We start from the raw sequence: 23,181 nt of genomic DNA, 5'->3' as shown, positions 1-23,181 counted from the left end.
TAGTAGAGAAGAGAGACTAGTAGATATATATATATATATATATATATATATATATGTGTGTGTGTGTGTGTGTGTGTATAAAGTACAATAAACTTTTTAACCTTGAAACAGGTGTGTTGTTTGCAAGTATTTTTAGTGATATGAGTCATCATATGTACAAATCTATTGAATAACCTAGAATAAAACAGACATTGCCACGACATGCTCGTATGAACGTTTAACTGCGTATCACAGCTTGTATGTTTCGGAGATAACATCTAAGAAACTAGTCAGGACTTTCATTACTAATATATTTATTACTGGTAGATAATTGGTAGTAAATAGTTATTAGACGATTTAAGAATATATTTGTTTTTATACGTGTACATACATTCCCATTTATGTGTGTTGTACTTTTTACTGTGTGTATTTTTAAAATATACGAGTCATAAATAATGTGAATTATATTATTAAGTAGTTAAATTACCTTAATGTAACATAAAGTAATAATCAGAATGCTGTTCATAGATTCCATTTAATGCCATCTACTAAGTCATAGATCCAATTGTACATAAAAACTGTTGTAATTCTAACTTAGTTTTATACGTTTGAGAAAGAATGCCTTCATGAAGTTAATAAATATATTTAATACTTTGCACATGGTTAACGCCAAAACAGAAAGTAATGATTGATATCTGCATGCATACCATAAAAGACCTAGTACTCAAATAGAAAATGGTGTTAAAATGTTTATGGAAACTTGTAAGTATTTCAAGAATTGTTTAATACCATTACACCAGAAAGTAATTTCACAGCCTAAATGAGCATATACACCTGTCTACGTCAGCAATTAGATTACATTTTTCAACTGTAAGACAAACCGGTATCATGTACTTCACAGTCTACCAAATCAAGCTCTTACTGAGTGTTATAGGAATATAAAAACTTGTCTTGAATTGAAACCAGTTTTGCCGCAATATTTTGTATCGTTCCTGCAAGTTTGTTCACTAGTATGCAGTACCGTTCATGTAGTTGTTCTATAGTATGTAGTAACGTTCTTGTAGTTGCTCACTTGTATGCAGTATCATTCCTGTAAATTGTTCGATAGTATGCAGTAACGTTCTTGTAGTTGCTCACTTGTATGCAGTATCATTCCTGTAAATTGTTCGATAGTATGCAGTAACGTTCTTGTAGTTGCTCACTAGTATGCAGTAATGTTCTTGTAGTTGCTCGATAGTATGTAGTAATGTTCTTGTAGTTGCTCACTTGTATGCAGTATCATTCCTGTAAATTGTTCGATAGTATGTAGTAATGTTCTTGTAGTTGCTCGATAGTATGTAGTAACATTCTTGTAGTTGCTCACTGGTATGCAGTATCATTCCTGTAAGTTGTTGGATAGTATGCAGTAACGTTTTTGTTGTTGTTCACTAGTAGGTATGTGTGAAGCTTGTCATAACACATTTTTTGGAACCTAAGAATGAAAAAATACTAAAGAAAATAAATTAAGAATTATAGGGATTAGTGTTATTGAAATATTCTTAGTTTATTAATGACACTGTGTTTATATCTGACAAATGATACAATAAAGGCTTTAAACTTCTCTGAACAGGGAAGAAAATATTCACGGCCATTGGCATGTGTAAACTGGAAATTTTGTGAAAAGTATATTTTGTCCTTTTTAAGGTGTCAATAAAAGAGTGGATATCTTTACAACTCTCTACAACATTACCCCCTCTCTATCTCTCAAAATATATAAATGTTTGAGTGAGTTATCAGCTTTGACATTGTGCAGCAAACCTTGTTAATGTCTGTTAATAAATGAGTAAATAGACATGGTGACTGTATAACACTTAACGATTAGCCTAAAAATACCTCAAAACTTGGTAAGTAACAGACACACAGCTAGTAATTTCCATCACATGAACCCCAGGTCAACTAATACCCTGAAACAAGTCAGACTTCATCATCTTCATACCTACCCTGATCTGGCATTTTATAAACTTAAAAACCACCATATCAGTACTTATGAAATTTTCTGTCCCATTTCCTTGTCCAAATTCTATTTTATTCTTAAGAACGTCTTGTTCAATATATCATACCATCTCGTGTTTAATTCATTCCATAACTGTTTCAATATCTTCACTAAATTGCACTTGAGGCAGTTGAAAAAATAAATATTCACCTATAGGTGGCCTAAAATGAAGTTTGTGTATATTATAAAGATTTTCATTTTATTTTAAAACCATAGACCTCTTATTCTGTATTTTGCTACTTATGTTGTTCTGTGATCTAGGAATATACCCAAGAAAGATTTTGAGCCTTTTTTATAACACTTTGACCTCACTTGTATTGAATTTGGGGTAGGTGCTATGGAAATGTTGTTCTCCATGTGTTTTTGTTTGAGTTCTGTAATTTTTTGTTGAGACAAAAATTACTCTGGCCAACAAGTCATTTTCATCAGATATAATTATAGGTGGGCTAGATAGCTCTTGTAGTGCTGATTCCAAATCTGTTTTTTGGTTTTCCTCTAGTCACGTCAAGTTTTTGTTATGAGATCAATAAAATTTGAAAGGTTATTGTCTTTATTATAATTTAAGTTGTTCTACATTTCTTTTTTCATAAGTGTGTACTGTATAAATTTAACCAAGTGTATGGGAATTACACTGAAAAATGAATAAAGTTATAACGTTAACTAGCCTAATGTGTGATTATTACTTAAATTGTACTGAAATTAACACCAGTAATATTTCGATAACTAGATGTGCCAGAAGAAATCGGCATGCAAAACTGGTCTAGAAAATTGTGTTTACATCTTTGATGAGGAAAAATAGTTTGATTTTGTCAACCAATGTTATCAGTATGCAAGATATTTGTTTGTGATGCATTATATTTGTTATTATACCAAAACTGTATTTATTTACATGTATTAACAAGACTAAATACATTACTATTTCCTGATAGAATAAAGTTGCTTTTAGTTGTTATGCACTACATGGTAGAATAGTATTTGAGAGTTTGTAGCACTCATAACTCAACTCCTGAAAAATGTAAAATGTGTTGACAGTATTCATAAGTATCGTGCACACTAAATAAGCTTAATCATCCAGGGTATCGGCCTCAGGAAGCATATATCAATTCTGGCAGTCTTTCGAACACAAATATGCATCTGCAACCAAATTCCACCCATTTAAAGAAACATAACTTTGCTGCACAATGGGTTTTGTAACATAATCCAGTTGTAATCATCTCGGGTTGGTATATCTGACTAAGTGAACATTTCCAAACAGCTTTTCAATAATTAGTAAGATCAATATTCTTGAGTGCATACAGTGTTGGTGGAAGTTGTTCTGGTTCATAGTTTTTAATGCAGAACAGGATATAACATTTGTCACAGATTGATGGCAAATCTTTCACAAAATGAGTACAATACATCAGTGACTACAAACTTTGGCCTAGGAAGGGCATTTCTCTAACATTATTGTCCAAAAGATCAAAACCTGGTTTTTGTTCTTTCCATTTTTACTGTTATTTCCATTGAGAGTGTGGAAGCCAGGGAGAGAAATGTATACATCCTTTCCCCACCTGGCTGCTAGGCCTCGAATTCAGTGCCACACTGCTTTTGTTGAGCTATTGTGACAAATCTAGCTTGAATGTTTTCCTGGTAGTTGAGAGCCAAGACTTCTTCATCTGTATCAGGGCTTTAAATAAAGATTATGTCAGGTCCTTGCTGGGTTGCATGATTTGCATATATGATGATATTCTTGTTGGCTTCTTTATGTTTTGAGCATAGTTGAGCTACCATCTCATTTTGCCCACTGTCATCAATTGATGTCAGTATATTGCAATATGTCCCTTGTCAAGTAGACATTCTTGCCAAACAAGTGCTCATCACTTGCATTCATGGCAAATGAAAATCTTCTAAGAATGCAAGAAATGTTTTCTGCTGTTTGTGGCATTTCGGAGATATATTTGATATCCTTCTTTGGGTGGCTAGTAGGGAATGGCAGTTCTATTCAGTGCTCTTGATAGAAACTTCCTACATCAATTGCATACAAAGTATATTCTAGTAACATAGTCACAATCTGATTCCTCTTTGAGAAGAATTGTTAGAATCTTGTTAACCAGTTCTTGAAACATAAAAGTTATCTGTTTGAGGGCATGAAGTGGGGGCATGCATGCATACATCACTAATTAATCAGTTCCATGGGGGTATATGCTCAAGTGGACATGCTTGTCTTTCCAGTAACTCAGACAGTCTGAATTTTCTTGTCTTGCATAACAGTCCATCTAAGACGGCTACTAAAATGGACAATTACATAACTCGTAACTGAATATCTCCCTGAGATTGTATGTGTTGAGCTACTACCAACAACTCTTTAAAGAAATGTAGGTTAACTATTGTGCCCTGCTGGACATACTTCTGCCAGCTTTTGGTTGCTTGATTGAAAGTTTTCAGTTTTATCTTTTCAGTGGTTTGTGTAAATCAATTTCATTGCTGTCTAAGAATTCCCTGATAAACTTCTTCATTGCTTTCTGCGCCTTGTCTTCTGTATGGCAGAAGTTTTCAGTGATGACATCAGATGCCAATACTTGTGATGTCAGGCTGGTCAGATCTGCTGAGGTTTGAATTGGGTTGATTTGGACCTCCAAGTATATTACCAAGTGAGGCAAGCAAGTACTTCATCTTTTCTGATCCTTGGAACATAGGCCTTTTTGTGTAGATTACTTTCACCTGTGGTCAAATCAGCCATATCCCTGCAACTATGAATAAAAGCAGCATCCAGCTCTGCAATGCTGATTTATTTAGACTGAAGCTTGTAATTTCAGCAGGAATTCTACAGTCTCTGTTCACCATCTGTTCAATTATCTGATCTACTGGTACTTGGCTGAATGCATGGCTCTCAAATTGTTGCACTGTAAATACACCACTATGTATATTGGAATCAGTGATAGGATGTGTGTGGTTGTAATAGCATCATGTCTTGCAGGTAGACTATCAGATACTTTACATAAGGGCATAGTTACATGCAAACATCCAAGTCCGTATACACTGCAGACATGCTTTACGGAACAACCAATTTTCTTCCCTTGTGGACCAAACAAACTTGAGCAGTAGAGTGAAGAGCCTGAGACAGGATTACAAAAAAGCAGGTCATAGGTTGTCAGCCTATTGAATCATATTATTAAAAATTTGTTACTGGTTTGCTGAAATTTGTATAACAAACATTATCTGGTAACCTTCAGGGGTGAAGTTACTATATAGTGAGTTCAAGATGCTGTAAATAGCTTGGTGATGGAAATCATTTTATGTTTTATTTTTTTCAGCAGTTACTAAATATCCATCCATTTCAGTCTTGAGAGCTTCCTAAATAAGTAGCCTTGTTATAGTGATGGCCATTCAACACATCAGAGGTGGATCAAGATGCCACAACTCAATACTTAATCAGTAGGTCACCTAAACCATCATCACAATTTCTATGTTCTAGGACCAAAGGAAAATCTAACAATTATGAAAGGGCCCCATGTGAAGCTCAACCACCCTAAACTTCATAAGACTGGACCATAAACTATCCTTAGTTTTGTTTTAAATGGCATGATCTATAATAACTACTACATCTTCCTGTTCTAGCTGATCAACCATGAAAATGGAATGTTTGAGTATCTGTGCATTGTGCAAGGATCAATAGGAATGACATTGATTGTTTATCTATATACTTCTGCACTTGGAGCAGATATGTTTTTATCATGCAGCTTGTCATTAAATGGACACCATTCTTGATATAGAATGTTATTATGAACAAACACAAAGTCTACAGTATGTGTAAACACCATCAGAACGATCATATTTGCAGTAAAAAAGGAAGACTTACAGTTTGAAAGAATGCAGTATCAAATTTGTTGGTAATTCTCATCCTTTATTGTGTAGTTAGCCACATCAAAAACCACCCACGTTATGTTTTATTATATCCAAAGTGGACATCAGGTGGTCTTGAGCTAATTAGCTCCATGTCTACTTGCAAGATGCCTGATCTAGCTCTTCTTCTAAGATTGAATGGAATTACCTCTACTAGAGAAGTGAGAGTTATGGGTGGTACTCTGATCCGTTGATCATGGTAGTGGTTGACATGTGTAAACACAACATTGAATGGGCCTCCCATTGTTACAGTGGACAGTATCACTATCAGACAGTGTTTGCTAATGTAGGTCATTTTTTTATACTAAGAGTAGGAAGTGAAGATGTGTGGCTGGATGTTGCTGTGGAATTTTTTGGTTAAATTGATTTCCTGAAAGAGTATTTGGTAGGTCCACTTTATTATGAGAGAATTGATAGAATACATTACAAAGTAATACTGAATTTAAGTAAACTAACTGATTTTAAGCAAAGAAGTAAACAGACTGGACAGAATGTGTGACACAAAGTGAAAACAATCTTTATTAATATCAAAGGCAAAAACATAATGTTTTTACTTGCTTTCTGGAAATTGAATGGTCATTGTTTACTGGCTTTGTAACTTGATTAAGCTGGTTTTTTCCCCTCAATGGTATGTTATATTACTCCAGCATATATTTTCAACATAGTCAAGGAATTGTGAGTTTATGAAATTTGGCATAGTTGTAGACAATGGCCTAGAGAATATTTTTATAAATGGAGCCATCGCAAAAAAGGCCTATGTTACCTTTGGTAGCCATTTAAAAAATGGCTCCCAAACATTTTGATGACGTTGAAAATTGGCATTACATTACAGCTAAATGCACTTAAGTGTGGCTGTACACAAATATATCATTCAAAAACATATCCTTCTTTTCTTTATGATAAAAACACCAAATAATATATATCCAAAAAAAGTGCTGAGCCAGAAAAATATATAATTGTAAATTATCATAAACTTTAACAGTCATTGGCTGTGATGCTGCACAACTTACAGGTCATAATCTTGACTGCATCAAAGTTGGCACAATGCAATGCACTTTAATGCTGCTTTCTTGCAATTGCAGTGACCTCTACAACCTTTTTTGCAACTGCAACAATTGAGTACTCTTGATGCAGTGCTGCTTCAGGCAAAGTGGTCCACTTAGTTCTCCAGATCGATGGATCAATCCATTCCCAGTTATTGCGAGGAGGTATGTCAAGGTTAATTTTGATGGGTTTACCCCAGCAGTGACCTCCTTGGTACACAGCCCTCTTGATATTTTGCAATAGGGCTGTTGTGGTCTATGGGAGTGCATCCATCACTTGTTTTTTCTTAATAAACAATTCTTGTTGAGCTTCATATATGTTCACTTTATTCCTTGTTCTGTCTTACAACAGGATTGTGAAGCATTCAAATACTATTACATCCTCATCAGATGATATTTCACATCTTGTGCCACCATGTCCCCGAGTTGATGTTCATTGTTCATTCTTTAATTTCAATGCACATTTTCTAACATGAGAGTCCACACAGAATGTTGATGCTTCACAAAGAGGTTCAGTTATTGACGTATTCTCGCATAGAAAGCAGATGTTCTTAGTTGCTTTTTTTATGGTGCTCAGTTTGATGAGTGTGCTTCTTGGATGTGGCTGAACAAGGATCGCAATCTCTTTGGGTTGATTTCCTTTTGATTGCTCATTGAAATTTTGTGATGTTGAACTTTGCATGGCAGAATTTGTGCCATTTTGCCTTGTTTTCCATAAGAGTGGCTTCTACATGGTTCCCCTCATCCAGTCGTTGAATGTCTATAGGAATAGGCAGCTCATCTGACACGTGGAATTTTACTAGACTTGATGAAAGGGTAGAATAACTCTGACCAGCCCCAACATCATGGTTCTTCAAGTCAGCATAACATTGTAAAACTTTGCATGCGACTAGTTGACAAAGAACACACTTGGTCCAGTCAGTTTGCACAAGCTGTTCCCTTGAAGTATCAGGCTGTTGGAATGGACCAGCTGAAAACTCTTTGATATCGTCTGAGTTACCAACGCCATGTTATATAGAAATATGTAGATAGCCACATTATTCCAATTTTAGCTTTATGGGCACACTGTGTCTAATTTATCTAAAAGTACAATAAATATAATGTTTTATTTTCCTGCTGCATATGGGAATCATTTTCAAATTTTATTTATTGGGCAAAAAAAATGCTGTAGTTTTGATCTGTTGTTCAGTATGGAGGTCGATTTATCTCAACATTCAATCATGACATATCTCTCACAACCTATTGGTATTATATTGGTGTACCACAAACATTTCTAACAGTACTAGTTGCAACTATCCACCAAATTGTCATGGATATATTATATTTGATACATATCAACTTCAATTCATCAATCAATAATTACTCTTTTAAAATTCTTTATATATTTTATTAATATTTCCAGCTTTTATTTTTATTTTTCCCCTCCTACTATGCAATAGTAGTTTAGCCACTGGGGGGTCTGGCCCCACCATATTTCAGTAAGTTCCCCAAAAAATACTTGAGTAAAAAAAATTCTAGGTCTTATTTCATTAGAGGGTTCAAATATATATTTGTACAACTTCCCTTGGGCCCCAAAAAACTGAGGTTTGGCAGTAACCCTTTCCTGTCATCTGGCAACCCTTGGCTCTAGCCCTGTACCTGACACAAGTTTGATCGACTGTACGTGCACATTATCACTTGTGACGTGCATGCTCATTTATTGTTATGCATACTGTAATATAGCTTTCTACTACATGGGAGTAGAGTAACTTAGTTTTTCAGGGCTTGATGTAAATCTAAGAATGTTTAGGTGAGCATATGACAGATCTGTCTTATTCAGATAGTATGTCACTAACAATTGGGTATTAATAGTCATAATGTTAATCAATTCATGTAATGTTCATCTAGGCACAGGCTTAACGTGTTAGGCCTAGGCCCTAATGTTAGTGTTTCTTCATAACATCAACGTTAGGCCAAATCTAATGTGCATTAGATCTAGGCCTAGGTTATTGTAATTGACCAAACATTAAATTTAAGCTATTCTTTATGTACTTTCTGTTTACATTATTTTGTAAGAGAAGGAGCTCTTGATATAAAATCAATACTACCTGTAACCTTAGTGATAAGTGTCGTTCATAATACAAGGTCTTATGTTAGGCCTAATTGTCTTTTAATAGCCTAGGCCTAGCCTACCAAAGGAGTACACATGGGGTGACATGGGCTGAAATGAGACATAGGGTAGAATATGCAGCTATGTATAGTCATTAAGAATATTAAACATGACTACAAATTTTGTGTGAATTGACAGTCATCCACCTTTGATAGTATTTCATCAATGGTGGTTCTTGGACGTGGGGGCCCTTACGGGCTATTTTTGTTTCATTAAATTCACTTCTTAAATAAATTAATCCAGTAAAAGTGTGAAAGGTCACTTTCTTCCATATAGAAGAATACTTAAAAGATCAGGACTTGAAATGTATCAAAATATGGCCTATCTCTGCCACTGCAAATCCCCCAGTGTAAAATCTCTAGTCAACTACCAGTGCATAACTGTATAGTATATCTAAGTTCCACTGCTAGTAGCCCAATAAAAGGCTGTGTAGTAATATAATGTTTTTCAATAATGATATATGCTGGTTTATAGTATTAATAACTAGTTACTACACCATTTATTTTTGTAGGAAGGAGGCTGATGGAGCAGGGTGCAAAGATGAGCCCCAGTAAGATGAGTGGTGAAAGTGAAACTAAGTCAAATATCACTACTTTCCTTTGTAAAATCATCTGAGAATTGTGGAGAACCAACCAATAGTAATAAATTGCTACCTACTTCATTGTCTAGTTGTAAAATTGCAGAGGCTGTAGGGAATGAAGATGAGATAAATGCAATTTATGTAATGGGTCTAAGCAACTCATCAGTCGAAACAGAACCCGAACCTCTGGATATTTCTAAATCAGTTCATGAGCTACCATGCCAACCAAAATTGCAAAGTTCTCCAAGTTCCAAGTTTGACAAATTAAGGAGACAGTTTAAGCTCTGTGGTATAAATATAACTGGCTGGAATATAGCCAAGAGAAAGATGCTGGTTTTCTTTTTGTAAACCTTGCCGATTTTGCAGTTGTTCAAGTTGTGATCCTACTTTTGTGACAAATGGTTTCCAAAATTGGGAGAAAGTGTGAAAAACATGAGAATTATGTTGCACATAAAACTGCTGCTACAAAGCTCAAGGAGAGAAATCGAATCTTAAGTCTGGATGTGGCAGCATTTGAAATCAAGTTGACCCAGTAAATTCCAATTCTCATTTTGTTGAGAAAAACAGAGAAGTACTGAAAATTGTACTAGATCTTGTGTTTTTTTGCGCAAAACAAGAAATTACTCTTAAAGGTCATCATGAAGACCTTGAAAGCTTAAACAAAGGGAACTTTCTGGAGCTAATCGGACTTGTTTTCAGACGTTCACCCGATTTTCGAGAAAAATATCATAGTCTGCCAAACAATACTAAAATGACAAGCCCATAAATCCAGAATGACCCCCTAGAATCTGCTGTCAGTATTCTTTTAAAACAAATTCGTAAAGATGTCTATGCAGCCAGTTATCTTGCTATAATGGAAGATGAATGTAAAGATGAGTCCAAGCGAGAAATTGTTTTCGTATCTTTGCGATATTACCAGAGAATAATTAAACAACTTACTGTTGGCTTCATTGAAGCAAGTGATCTCACTGCTGCTGCTATCTCAGAAAAAATAACGCAATTGCTGTCACTTTTTCAACTAGATGGAGAGAAGTGCATTGGTTTCCCACTTCGTGGAACTAGTGTTAAGAATGGAGTGCAAGCCATTCTAAAACAGAAATTTTCAAAAGACATTGCTATCTCCTGAATCTGTTTATGAATTCAGCTTGCCAGTCTAACTGTGAATTCAGAAAAAAAAAAAGTTATGTACACTATCAAATAGTTTCTTCACTGGGTCAAAGCAGCCTGCAAAGTTCATGGATTTGCAAAAAGAACTGCACCCAGGTTCACAGCTGCATGAATTGACACGTTATTGTGACACCAGATGGACATCAAGGTCAGCGTTGGCAGAGTGCTGAAATTAATTGATGTGATTATCAATGCTCTTGATTTTTTTAACTGACAGAGATTTGGAGACAAGTACACAAACTTAAGGACTCTCCTCGCAAGTTGCAAATAATCAACTTATATTTTTGTTAGTGGCATTCAGCAGAATTTTCCAGTGCACAGATGAAGCAACTATCAGCTAACAAAAGGATACAGTTGCAGTGGATATGACCATCGACCTTCTTGACATAGCAAAGGATACTCTGAGGTAGTTCCGAGAAATTTACATATCTGGCTTTGATAAAGTCCTGCAGTTTGCTAAAGAGCTATGCATGAGATATTTAATCACACAGTTATCTATTAGGCCTACCAGAAAATGCAAAGTACCTAGATATCTTTCTGGGACTGTTGTATTAGAAACAACTGGTTACAGGAATGCAGTTGTAGATGGTCATAACAATTTTAGAAGATTGTGGTACTGTGTCTTGGATATTATAATTAGAAAATTGGGCGAGCGTTTTTGGAAAAGTACAAACAGATATTATGACATGTGCTGATGCATGCTGACCAGAAGTTTCAAACTTCATGCTTTTGGACAAACTGAGACCAGTATGTGAAAAAGCAAATGTAAAGATAGAAGCAGAGGAGATTTTGATCTTTGCTAAATTTATAAAAAAAAAAAGACTACCCAGAGAGGAGGAATTCTCATGTTTGCTTTCTATGTTGCCAGTTATAGACAGTGACATTTTTCCAAATATTTATAGACTTTATTCTTATTTGGTTATGTTATCAAAGACAAGCTGTACAGCAGAAAGAATGTTTTCTACAAGGAATTCAGTCAAAGTCAAAGCTCAAAAAAGCATGCTAACAAAGCACCTTTCCAATCTATCTTTGCTTTCATTTGAAACTGAGCTTCTTAACAGCCTCAACTACAATGACATCATTGACGATTTTAAATTAAAGCCAAGGCATTTGGTTTTTGTTTTTGAATATGTACTGATATTATCCAAGCACTGGAAGTTGTTTTAACTTTTCAGTACTCATTAAGTATTTAAAGCTGTGTATATTGTTGTTTTATTGTGTTCTTTGAAAAGTGTTAATTTATCTTATCGTTAGCTATTTCAGCAAACTATTTGTTCCTCAAAGTCACAATACATTAGCCTTAAGCAGAATCCATTGCAAGGTTGTTCTTCACACTTTTCCAGGTTTGTAGCAGCTTCTTGGTTCGCTTTCTGACAGTCTTTATCAAAAGCATATCATTTTAATTTACAACCTTTATCCATCCAGACTTTCGGATCCCTCACTGAATGTACACATTTCACATCCGCTCCACCAACAGTAACTTATGAATATATTATTCGGATCATTATTGATTTTTTAATTGTCTTGTTCTGAATACAGTCAATGAGTTCCACCTCCATGAGGCTTGTTTTCTGCTAGGGAAATTACTGCGTAATTGGAAAAACTGTTATTTTGTTATTTCAGTCTCATGATTGACATGGCAAAAAAAGCGATATTAGCGTGTTTACACCACTTACACTGTAATTGTTATCATCAATTTTTAACCGAATAATTATACTAATTAAAAGTCGAATTTCCTAGTTTCTACCACTTGCAACCACTCATAATGTTTACTACCCCCCCCCCCCACCAAAAAAAAAACAACAAATTATGGCTGGCTACTCAACTTTTCAATATTTTCGACCGTAAACCTAAAAACAACAGTGTTGGCCTAACCGACAATAAATCAATGGAAGTTAAAGTCAATTATATTGTATAATTTCATGTTTTGCTGACTCGGCACTTTTTACTGGAAGGTTAAGATATACACTGTTTGTTCTTTTTATCGTAAATAAAAGAAGATCATGTTTTTGGATGATGTATCTGTGTACGCCAACATTTAAGTGCATTTAGTTGTAATATAATGCCGATTTTTTAATGTCATCAAAAAGATAACATAGGCCTTGTTCGCGATTGCCCCATTTCTAAAAATATTCTCTGGGCCATGGTCTACAACTATGCCGGATTCCATGCTTGTACGTATAAACTCACAAGTCCTACACATTATTGCTTCACTATATGTGGTTTTATTAAGACATAAAGTAAGCTGGAACATGGAAATAGAATATACAGTATTTAAGTACTAATATGGACTTTTCCACTTTTATGAAATGCCAGATTATGGAAGGTATAAGGAAATTGTGAAATGTGACCTATTTTATAGTAACTGATGACCTGTATATTAATATGTAAATTAGACATATTTTCCAACAGTTTTGTACCAAAGAAATTGAGAAAACCGGGGTGGGGGTATTTCGTTATTTGTGTACGGGGGATGCATACACTGTGTTAAAGTATTGATAACTTGTTTTATATGCCAGTAATGACATTAAAAGTTCAAAACTTGGCCCATATATAGTGCTTTCTTTCCGATTTTAACATAATGTGGGCAAAGACGCTGCCATGTTTAAAGCGCCATAAGCCCTGAAGGCATCTTCAATATTTCAAATTTATAGATATTATAAGATTTTATTCTTCCAGTTTCTCATAAGTATAACGATATAGTACTTGGAAAGGAAACGTGAAATGCCAAGATCGTTATCAAATAGCTGCCATTTAAATCGGTAGAAAGGACATCAGTTTTGGAACTGTGTTAATATTGTGCCTGGGAAAGACAGAAACACACACACACATACTTAAAGTTATATATATAGATAAATATTCTGTTACTTTTTTCTTACGACTATTGCACATGTATTATGATTCATGTTGACAAGTGCAGAATATATATGTTGTTGTAATTGTATCTCAAAGTTGCTTGATATGGACGTGTTTAGTTTGTATAATAAAGTTACTTTGTCTAGTTCGTTTTTGTTAATGTTGTACTACTTATACAGTCTCATGATTTTTTTTTCTCGGTGTTGTATATTAAGTTTATTTTCAAGTTCTGCAAGATCTTATGAACCACAATATCATAAGTTATGCATTTAGTTACGCATATTCTTAGTAGAATGTTACTTATTCTTTACTTGTTTGCTACTTATGAAATGTTAGCTTTCCAAGTTTTACCACACATACAAGTCAGTATTTTTTATGCGTTTTTTATTATTTTTAATAATTCAATTTTGTTGTCCTATACAACCAAAAATATATTTCGCAACTGTCTCTTCTTGAAGTATGAGATACCTTTCCTCTCTTAAGATCAGTTAGCTAGGCGAAATGCTAGTGCAGAGGTTATAATTTATTGTCAGTTATCCGCTCCAAATGTGTCCCCCAGTGGGTCAACGGTAAGTTTACGGACTTACAACGCTAGGATCCTGGGTTTGATTCCCGTGTTGGACAGAGCGCAGTAGCCTATTGCAAAGCTTTTCGCTAAAACAACAAAAATACTCTACAAATCGATCCTTTTAAGTATCATTATATTTTTCAGTATGTGAATGCTTCCGTGTTTGACTTTGACCCAAACCTTAAAAAGTGTGTGCGTGTATGTAAATATCACTAGAAGGAGAGATCGACTCCTGACGTTCACATACTTTGGCAATATAAACTTTTCACTTCAATGCACATAGTGTAATATTTTGTTCATATTGTGAGTTTACCTCATTGTAACACTCGTTATAGGTCAGCATCGTCAATAGTAAACGTATGTACGCACTTGTATGTGAATTTCTTATACTTATAGGGTTACGTGGAATTCTATCAGCTAACTGTTAAGACTATGAGTTTTGTAAAGACGCTCGTCACAATACAATGCCCACCCCTTTTTATATTAGACCGGTTTCTTCGATTCACGTAGGGGAAGTGTGCGACTTGCTTTGGCTGTTAACAGACCTTGTTAGCTTGAAAAAAAGAAAGAAAGAAAAGGCCGTAATATCGATCTGTTTGTCGTGCGATAAAACATATTGATTATCTGTCAGTATTCTGTTTCGACCAAACTTCTTCGTTCTCCGGTAGATTTAATTGGTATAAGTGGATTATTTGATTAGTTGTGTGTTTCACCACTATCTAGCAATCAAAATGCAGGTAGGCTTGCCAAATAACATATGGAGTGGTGGAAATGAGTATGTCGAGTCTTTGCCGGAGTCGTCGTCGTCTGAGGATCTGGAGTCTGTAGTTGCCGACAGGCATCTTTCCCAGTCACCAATCATACAGGAAACATCTTATAAAAAGTACTTAAAGCTTGTGTCAGGTGTTGAGAAAGGTGATACTCTGGCAGGTAGTTACTGAATTGATTTTGGTAATAAATCACTAAATGGAAGTTCTTACATTAACATGAATTTAATGAAATAATATATATATATATTGCAAAATTAAAAAGTAACTTATCAGATAGAAATACTGACATTTTCTTTTCCTATTTTTCAGACAGACTAAAATAACTTTACCCTTTTTTCTAGGCTGCTACCATGCTAAAAGTTGGGTTGGAAAGGGAAGTGGAGGATCATTATTAATTATCTTTGATCTAGTTGGGTTGTCTTTCTGGTCTCCAGAAAATTGTAAATGGTAAATTTCTAATAGGAAAGAATAGACAATTACCCTACAAAAATTGCAAACAAATTCCTGCTCTATTAATATATTTTTGAATTACATAGACGCACGTTAATGTTACCATGTTGAAGCTAAGTTCAGATTACTGATAGTCAAATCAGTTTTATAACCTATACCCTCATTATTTAATCATAATATATATATATATACATTCTTTCATATAAAATGGAATTTGCCATGTTATTTTATACGTGTATTCTTATCTTGTAATTTTTCTGTATTTAAAATTTGAAGACTTTGGATTTCAGAGAACTATTATGATGCTTCAGAGGAGACAAAGGGGTATGTTACAACTCCTGACAGTGGAATCCATGACTTGTCAAACATGGACACAGAACTTAGAGCCAAGATGGAGGAGGAGTGGAAGGAAGAACTAGCCAAGGTAAAGTACCCCAATTTTGATGCTATTATCATTGGGGTTAGTTATTTATCAATGTGTTAATTTTTTTTTTTTCATGTTTAAAGTAATCATTGTGAGGAAATGGTCCATCATTGTCTTAAATGCTCGAAAACAGAAAGATGAAATCTTTTACATGAATTAAAATCTTCCATCAAAATCTTTCTTTCAGGAATAATGTTTTTATTTTAAAGCTTTAGACAGTGTGTTGACATGTGTAATAGTTTCATATGGACTGCTCCTGTCTACATTTGGAAATGACATTTTGGACTTGGTTCTGATGAAGAACTCAGCACAGAGTCCCTATGTCTTCAAAATTAGGTAGAACTAGTACTAGTAATAGTTGATGTGAAACAATATTTTTTCTATATTCTTCATTTAAAGTAAAGATGTGATAACGATAGATCTTTCAGTGCAGAAGAATTTATGGTTAGATAATTGTTATATAATAATTTTATTTATTTATTTTGAAAATAAGACCATTGTAAGGTATTAACTAATTAATGGTTTTATTGACCTTTCTGGTAAGTATAATTTTTATTCTTTGTGTAGAAGGATAACTACGATAAGTTAATAATTCAACAGTGTTTTTTCGCTAGTGTACATATTGTACATAATCAGAGAAGCATGAAACTTTAGTTGAACTAGTTAAGATAGATATTCTTAATTTATTATTAGTGGTACTGTGATGTATTATCACACATATTAATGTATTGTATTGTATTCTGCCAAGTTAGACATTATACACCATAACACTTGATGTTTCATAAATATATATTAATAAATTGTGTTTTAATGAAGACCGATTTTGGTAACCCAACTGGCCATGTTGAAATCTAGTATGAAACAAGACACCTTGTCAACAAATGACATATAAAAGATGAAGTGTAGTTGAAATACTATTATATGCTCTTTTTAGTAAAGCCCATATTGAGTAAATAAAAAAGGAAGTAATTAAAATCACTTATAATGTAATATCATGTATATTACCAACTAGTATGTTTTGTTGTTCAATGTTTAGAAGGAAGGTCATAGTGATATATATGCTCAGTAAGTGCATAACAGTGATATACTGTTCTCTTGTACTGTTATAAAGTACAATATTATGTTGTGGTAGTCATGATATCTTATTTATGTTTTGTCTATTTCATCCTCTATTTTGGTCACAGTTTTTTTGTCAGCCATAAAGAAGTCATATTTTAGGCCAAAATCCAGAAAAAAAAAACAGAAAACTTTGTTTTAGACTAAGAACTTTATAAAAACTATGAAACATTAACTGATAAATTCAAATAAATATTATTTTTTATCTTTCACTTTTCCACATAGTGAATATTTATTAGCTTATGTTATATGTATTTTTCAACCAAAACAAAGTGCAGTGAAATAAATCAAAAGGCAAAACCGAGTTTAACTACAAAGGTACTTGTCACATTTGGTATGCTAATTCTAGTTCTTTGTTTTAAACATATAAAACTGAGGTACTGGCTAACCGTTTCATGTATCTTTTAATTAAGTTCCTCATAGACAAGTTTGTTATAGCATTTAATGCTATTATTCAAATACAGAACTCTTGTGAATAATCTAATTTTTTATCTTAGACATTTTATGAAATATTTGTTATTCATATGCCTTGTTTTTGTGTCACACAATTCAAACAGATCTTTTCCTAGCATTTGTATGTTTTTGTTGAGAAACAAGATTTTTCTTAATTATTCATAAAGTAATCATTCATGTATCTTTACAGACAGAGGAAGAAATCATCACTTTACGACAGGTTTTGGCTTCCAAAGTTAGGTATGCTCAGGACTTGAAGCATAAGCTTGGAATAACTGTATGGAAAGAATTTAAGGAGGATATGCAGCAGGGCATAAAGAACATTCAAGAAACAGAAGTGTAAGTTAAAAGTTATAACCTGGTTGAATTCTATAAGAAATACTGAATTCTGAGTGTGGTTGATGTTATTGAATTTGTCTGGTTATAACTTAAGTTACTTTTCAAACAAGTATTTCAGAAGCAAACAGTGTAAATTGGTAGAGATATCTTACTTATCACCAATGCATAGTATTGGGAAAAATAGTTGTATTGTCCCTTTCTCTTAGTCTTTTGAAAATGTTTTGAGTGTGAATCAAACAAGGTTTGAGATTATATCTGGTTCAGAGAAAGTGGGATATGAAGAACTACAAAATGCAGCATATGCAGCTTGAAGTCTTCTTCTGCCAGTAATTTATGTTTAGTTATTTTTCAGTGAACATCAATAAAAAAAATTAAAAAAGAGCTTATTTGAACGAAGATTGGAAAATTACTCAACAAATAAGTGTTGTAATTGAATTATAGGTGTAGAAATGGTTTAAAAATGGAAGTAATTTACAGAAGTGAATGCATAGGAAAATTCAGAGAAAAGTATTTATATATTTAATATATTGCAGAAACATTGCTAAAACTAAAGAACTCGTCTAAAAGTTGCAGTTTGTTAGCTAGTGCTATGAGGGAAGTGTAAACGTGAACCTCAAGCAATCTAGGGTTAAGTTTAAAGTGTGTGGTTTTGTGATTTTATTACATAGAATCTAAATGTGTCCAAGAAAATGATAATCAGAGTGTAAAAAGTGTTGTTTTTCTAAATTAACAATCAGAAATTTGTTGTACAATATATAGATGCCATTACAAAACCATACTAGAGAAAAAAAGATAAAAATAAAGAAATTAGATCTTTAGGTATTCTTTCATTACTAGAAACAGGTTAATGTGATATGATTTTTATCTTTTTTTTTTCAGCTATCAACTCACCACCCAAACCTTGAAAACAGCCGGTGAAAAAACCACTAATGTGTTGGGAAATCTTGGAGCGAATGTGACCAAGAAAATTGAAGATGTGAAGTAAGTGTTGCAGTATTGACAAAGCATTCTCTTTAAGCCTTATTACAAAAATATTGAGAATGTATATATTTTTTAATGCATCACTTTCAATAGGCTATGAGTAAGATAAGTTCAAAATAGCTTTATTTAAATTTTTTATCACTAAATGCTGTCGGCAAGTTTTTTGTTTAATATCAGGTCTCATTATGGTGGGTAGGTTACAAAACTCAGTCTTGTAGTTGAAATGCTTTTTGTATCAGTCATTAATGAGATAGATAAGCTGGTGTTGAAGAAAAGTTCCCATCAGCTCTATTTTAAAACTGGGTGTAATTGATATTCTACAGTGGATGCTGTTTAGTAGAAACTTTTGTTAATAGGATGAGTTTAAACAGATTTTCTAATCACCTTGTGGATTTTGGATGATAGTTACATAAATAAGAATAAAAATACTAGTTTGTTAATATTATATACACCTGCATGCCTTTTTCTATTATCTATTTTATGAAAATTGCTAGTTTTTAACTTTTTGGAATGAAATTTTTAAGCTAACTTTTATTTGAAAACACGAATTTATGTTTTAACTTTCTGTATATATGGAATCAGTCATTTTGACTAATCTGGTAACCACCATGTAACAATGAAACTATACAATCTTTAATACTGAGTGTAATAATTGTATTTTCAAGAAAGTTGGCAAGCTTTTAGTAAACATCAAAAGTCTGTTGTATACAAAATCAGATTTTTTAGTAATTTATATTTACTAAACATTTATTTGTGAATCTACAAAGCATTTCTGAGTCCATCTGAGTGAAGGGTGATTTTACTGAGCCAGTCCGAGTGAAAGGTGATTTTCATGTTAATAATAAAAATACTTCTTTTCATCTTACAGTTTCATATTTCATTTGTACAACCTCTAGAATCCCACAAATGATTATCAAGTGTTTGTTTTTGTTTTTCTTTCAGAAACATTTTATGCTTTATCTCTTATTATTTTTAACCTAATTATAACTGTAGCAAAATCATCTATAGCAAAAGTTGAAAAGTATGTAATAAAATCTAAAGTACCATTTATTTTTCTGCAATGATTGCATATTCTAACAGACAATTAGAATGATTTATCCACTCAACTTTTCACAGCTGCTTTCATTTAATTTTCTCATTTTATTGCTCTTTGAATATTTAACTACTTTCATAAGAAATATATCACTTAGCAGGAATGTGAAGAACTTACTGTAAACAAAGTTTTGGATTATATCACATGATGTCCATCTTTGTAAGCTCCTCGTGTGTTCCTTGAGAAGTGGTCACAAAGGATTTTATTTGATTTTTTCATTAGCTTTTTTTCTTGTATAACCTTAAGTTTTAAATATTTACATTTTAGTTAGTTCTGTGAAAACTATATACATAAAAACCAAAAATGTACTATTTACCACAGCCCTAGGTTAGTTTACACTGAGGTGTTTACTTGTGTAAGCCTTCTTTTTTCTAACTGTGTTTGTTCTCTCAAAAGTAATTCATGTAGCTTTCAATTATACGTTTTAGAACACAAAATATTCCATGCACTAAAATAGAATGTTCCAAAACTACAGTAATTTATCTGGTTTTCTATCTAAGCTAGAAATAGGTTAAAAAAATTGCATCACTCTTCAGAGCACTAATTTCGGTCTACACACATCAAGATATACTTGTGAAATAGTGGCTTTCACCACAGTAACAAAACAGACTATCATTAAAACCACAGTTCAAAAAATGGTATTTTTATTGGTTATGAACATGTACCGTTCACAAGTAGGTGTGAGCAAATAAGTGGTTTCGAAAGTGAAGAGTTGGGTGGAACATCTGTGGTGGATGTGATAAATTTATAGAAAGTAAAGAAGGTAGGAGTATCTTATACATTCTGACCTGTCAATATACAAAATAAGTAGTTTGAGTATCTAATTTGTGGACATCTTGAAGCCCATATCAGGGAAGAAAAAAGTCTAACAACAATTCCAAGTGGAGGGGTAACATTATACATAGGAGTGAAGAATAAGAAGTTGTTTTAATATTTCCTTTCAAAATTAAGGAAGTAAAACTTAGATAATGATAAACTATGTTTTAATGCTAAGTTTATTGGCATAGTTTAATTATATTTTGAATGTAACTCTGAAAATGTTCTTAAAATGTGCACTTGAATCACCCATATCAAGTGTTAATGATTTAGAATTTCATTGGTACAATAATATCGTTATAAATTTTTTAGCATTATGTATTAAATTCATGACATGAGTATACATTTAATTTTTCAAACTTTACAGTAATATCTGCAGATACACTAAGAAAGGTGTCTAGGTTATTCCCTTAATTTTTAGTAAAAAATGTTCATATTCGTTTAGCAAAAGATCTTTTTGAAGTGCAGAATTTGAATTGATATCACCTAGTGAATTTATGTTGCTGTTTTAGAAATTTGAAGGTTTAGGTAAGTGAAAGATCAAGTTATGTGCACAAAATTTACATATTTAAAACATTTTCTTAATTCAAAATTTCATTTTCTCTTCCCAAGACATTCATCATGTACACTTTTTTAATAGGCTCCAATATTTATTATTTATATATATTTTTATTTCAGCTCTCTTACATTTTGTACTTTTTCACACAGCTAAGTTTTAGGAATCTGACCTAGTCTTAACATCATATCTAGGAAGCTTAAATTGAATTATACTTGGCTAGATCTATGTCACTGGTGTACCTTATTTTGTAGACATTTATTGAGAGGTTATTGTAGTGCAAATGTTGTGTAAGGAGATTACATTCTCAACTTGATTTTGCTACCTTGGTTAATGTTGTCATAACCTAGTCTGTAAACAGCTTGGCCAATGAGAGACATTTCTGTTTTCATATTTTCATCACGGTGAAGTTCACAGACAAAATGTAGATGTGTTGATGATGATAGTGATGGATGACCACCATTTACAAATTCTAACACATTGTTCATGGCTGTGTGTGTGCAGAATTTCAACTGAGTCACAGAGAGAAGCAAACAGATTTAAGACTATAGAACTCTAAAATTAGATAATTCTATATCTAACTGTATGATTAGATAAATCATAAAGATTTGTTAGTCCAGCTTGCTCACTCTAAATATTTTCATTTCATGCATAAGTAAGTTTTTCGGAGCTACGCATTCATTATATACAGTTTTTAGAATATTAGCAAGATCCTTGGTTGAGTGTGTCTGATGCTGCTTATAAATTAAAACAGTTTTCATAAGGTTTGATAAACATCTGTTTGAGATATTTAATATCTAATTAGGTAATTAAACATTGTGAATTAAGTAAAATATTTTATATAGTAAACTGGGTGGCACTATTGAGATTCCTGAAATATATGTGAGGAACATTTTAATCTAAACTAACATTTTGTGTTTTATGTATAATTGTGGTATTGCACAACTTTTAAACTAATAATAATAATTTAATAATCTCATTGCACGGTAATTAAACTATAATCCACAAACACGATGTGATGAGAAACAGGAACCTACAATATCTCGGTATAGAACAAAAAAAAGTGCTTTATCAAATGTAACAAGAGATGTTTCATTTTAAAGCTCCATCTTCTAAGGATCCATTTTGTTTCACAAATTCTATGCTCAGTTTGGGCATTAGAAGTAAAATAATAAATGTGTTAAGGTATTTTACTTTCAGTGATAGTAATGTTGAAAACATTAATAATAGTTATTAAATAGTTCATTCAGCTGATAATTTAAGATCTTAATGACAGCAATTTTACATACAACTACCATGAATTAATCATGCACCAAACCAACACGCACTTATATGTATATAAGAAAACTAGTACACACATTATCAAAAATAAGCTAGAGAGATAAGCAGCCACAGAACTGAATTGTTGCATAGTTGGTTGATGAATCATTTTCTGAATATTTGATGTTACCTTAGTTACTATAAGTAAGGTTGATGGTTTATTATTTTTATGTTTTAATCTTCCTTGTTTTTTAACATCTGTATAGAGAATATTTTAAAAACTTTGTTTACCATAGTTGAAACATTGAGGACTAATACTTATGCAATCCATAGTTCCTAAGTTAAAGACATTTGTTTTATTTCTCATCACTAACAAATTCTTTTTTTTTTTCAGAAAAATAAAAATGTTTTAACATTAAGCACTTGTATAGCATTTTATATTTTGTAATTCTTGTGAGGTAACTTTTATTATTGCATATAAATTACTACAAATTTTCAGAAATCATCATATATTCTTGGTATGAAGGTTTTTATGTGCATTTTAAAAAGTCTATAGTAGTCCATCATGAAAACACTGTCCGATTGCCCAAAAACTATCAAATATGTCAATGTATTCTGTTTGAATGGTTACAATTATGATTATATTTTAAGTCTAATAATTCAAATT

At 32.8% G+C, this 23,181-nt stretch overlaps 1 protein-coding gene across 3 annotated transcripts in view; it reads left to right on the top strand.

Annotated features, from left to right (window-relative positions):
- LOC106460175 (tumor protein D52-like) overlaps positions 1 to 22,916 on the top strand; it is a 42,749-nt gene extending 19,833 nt beyond the window's left edge. Inside the window, exons 1-6 of one of the 3 annotated variants that reach the window (XM_022386832.1) lie at positions 12,062 to 12,175; positions 14,980 to 15,186; positions 15,767 to 15,900; positions 17,660 to 17,808; positions 18,688 to 18,793; positions 21,665 to 22,916. In XM_022386832.1, coding sequence (XP_022242540.1) covers positions 14,988 to 15,186; positions 15,767 to 15,900; positions 17,660 to 17,808; positions 18,688 to 18,793 — 588 coding nt within the window. In that variant the 5' untranslated portion in view covers positions 12,062 to 12,175; positions 14,980 to 14,987 and the 3' untranslated portion in view covers positions 21,665 to 22,916. Of the gene's footprint in view, positions 1 to 12,061; positions 12,176 to 14,102; positions 15,187 to 15,766; positions 15,901 to 17,659; positions 17,809 to 18,687; positions 18,794 to 21,664 lie in introns of those variants that run through there. The other 2 variants (XM_022386830.1, XM_022386831.1) reach the window with 2 other exon arrangements.
- The last annotated feature ends 265 nt before the right edge of the window (positions 22,917 to 23,181 follow it).

This window comes from Limulus polyphemus, unplaced genomic scaffold (assembly GCF_000517525.1).
Source record: "Limulus polyphemus unplaced genomic scaffold, Limulus_polyphemus-2.1.2 Scaffold723, whole genome shotgun sequence".
In the NCBI taxonomy this organism is placed as follows: Eukaryota; Metazoa; Arthropoda; class Merostomata; order Xiphosura; family Limulidae; genus Limulus; species Limulus polyphemus.
This window is presented reverse-complemented; position numbering and strand designations above follow the sequence as displayed.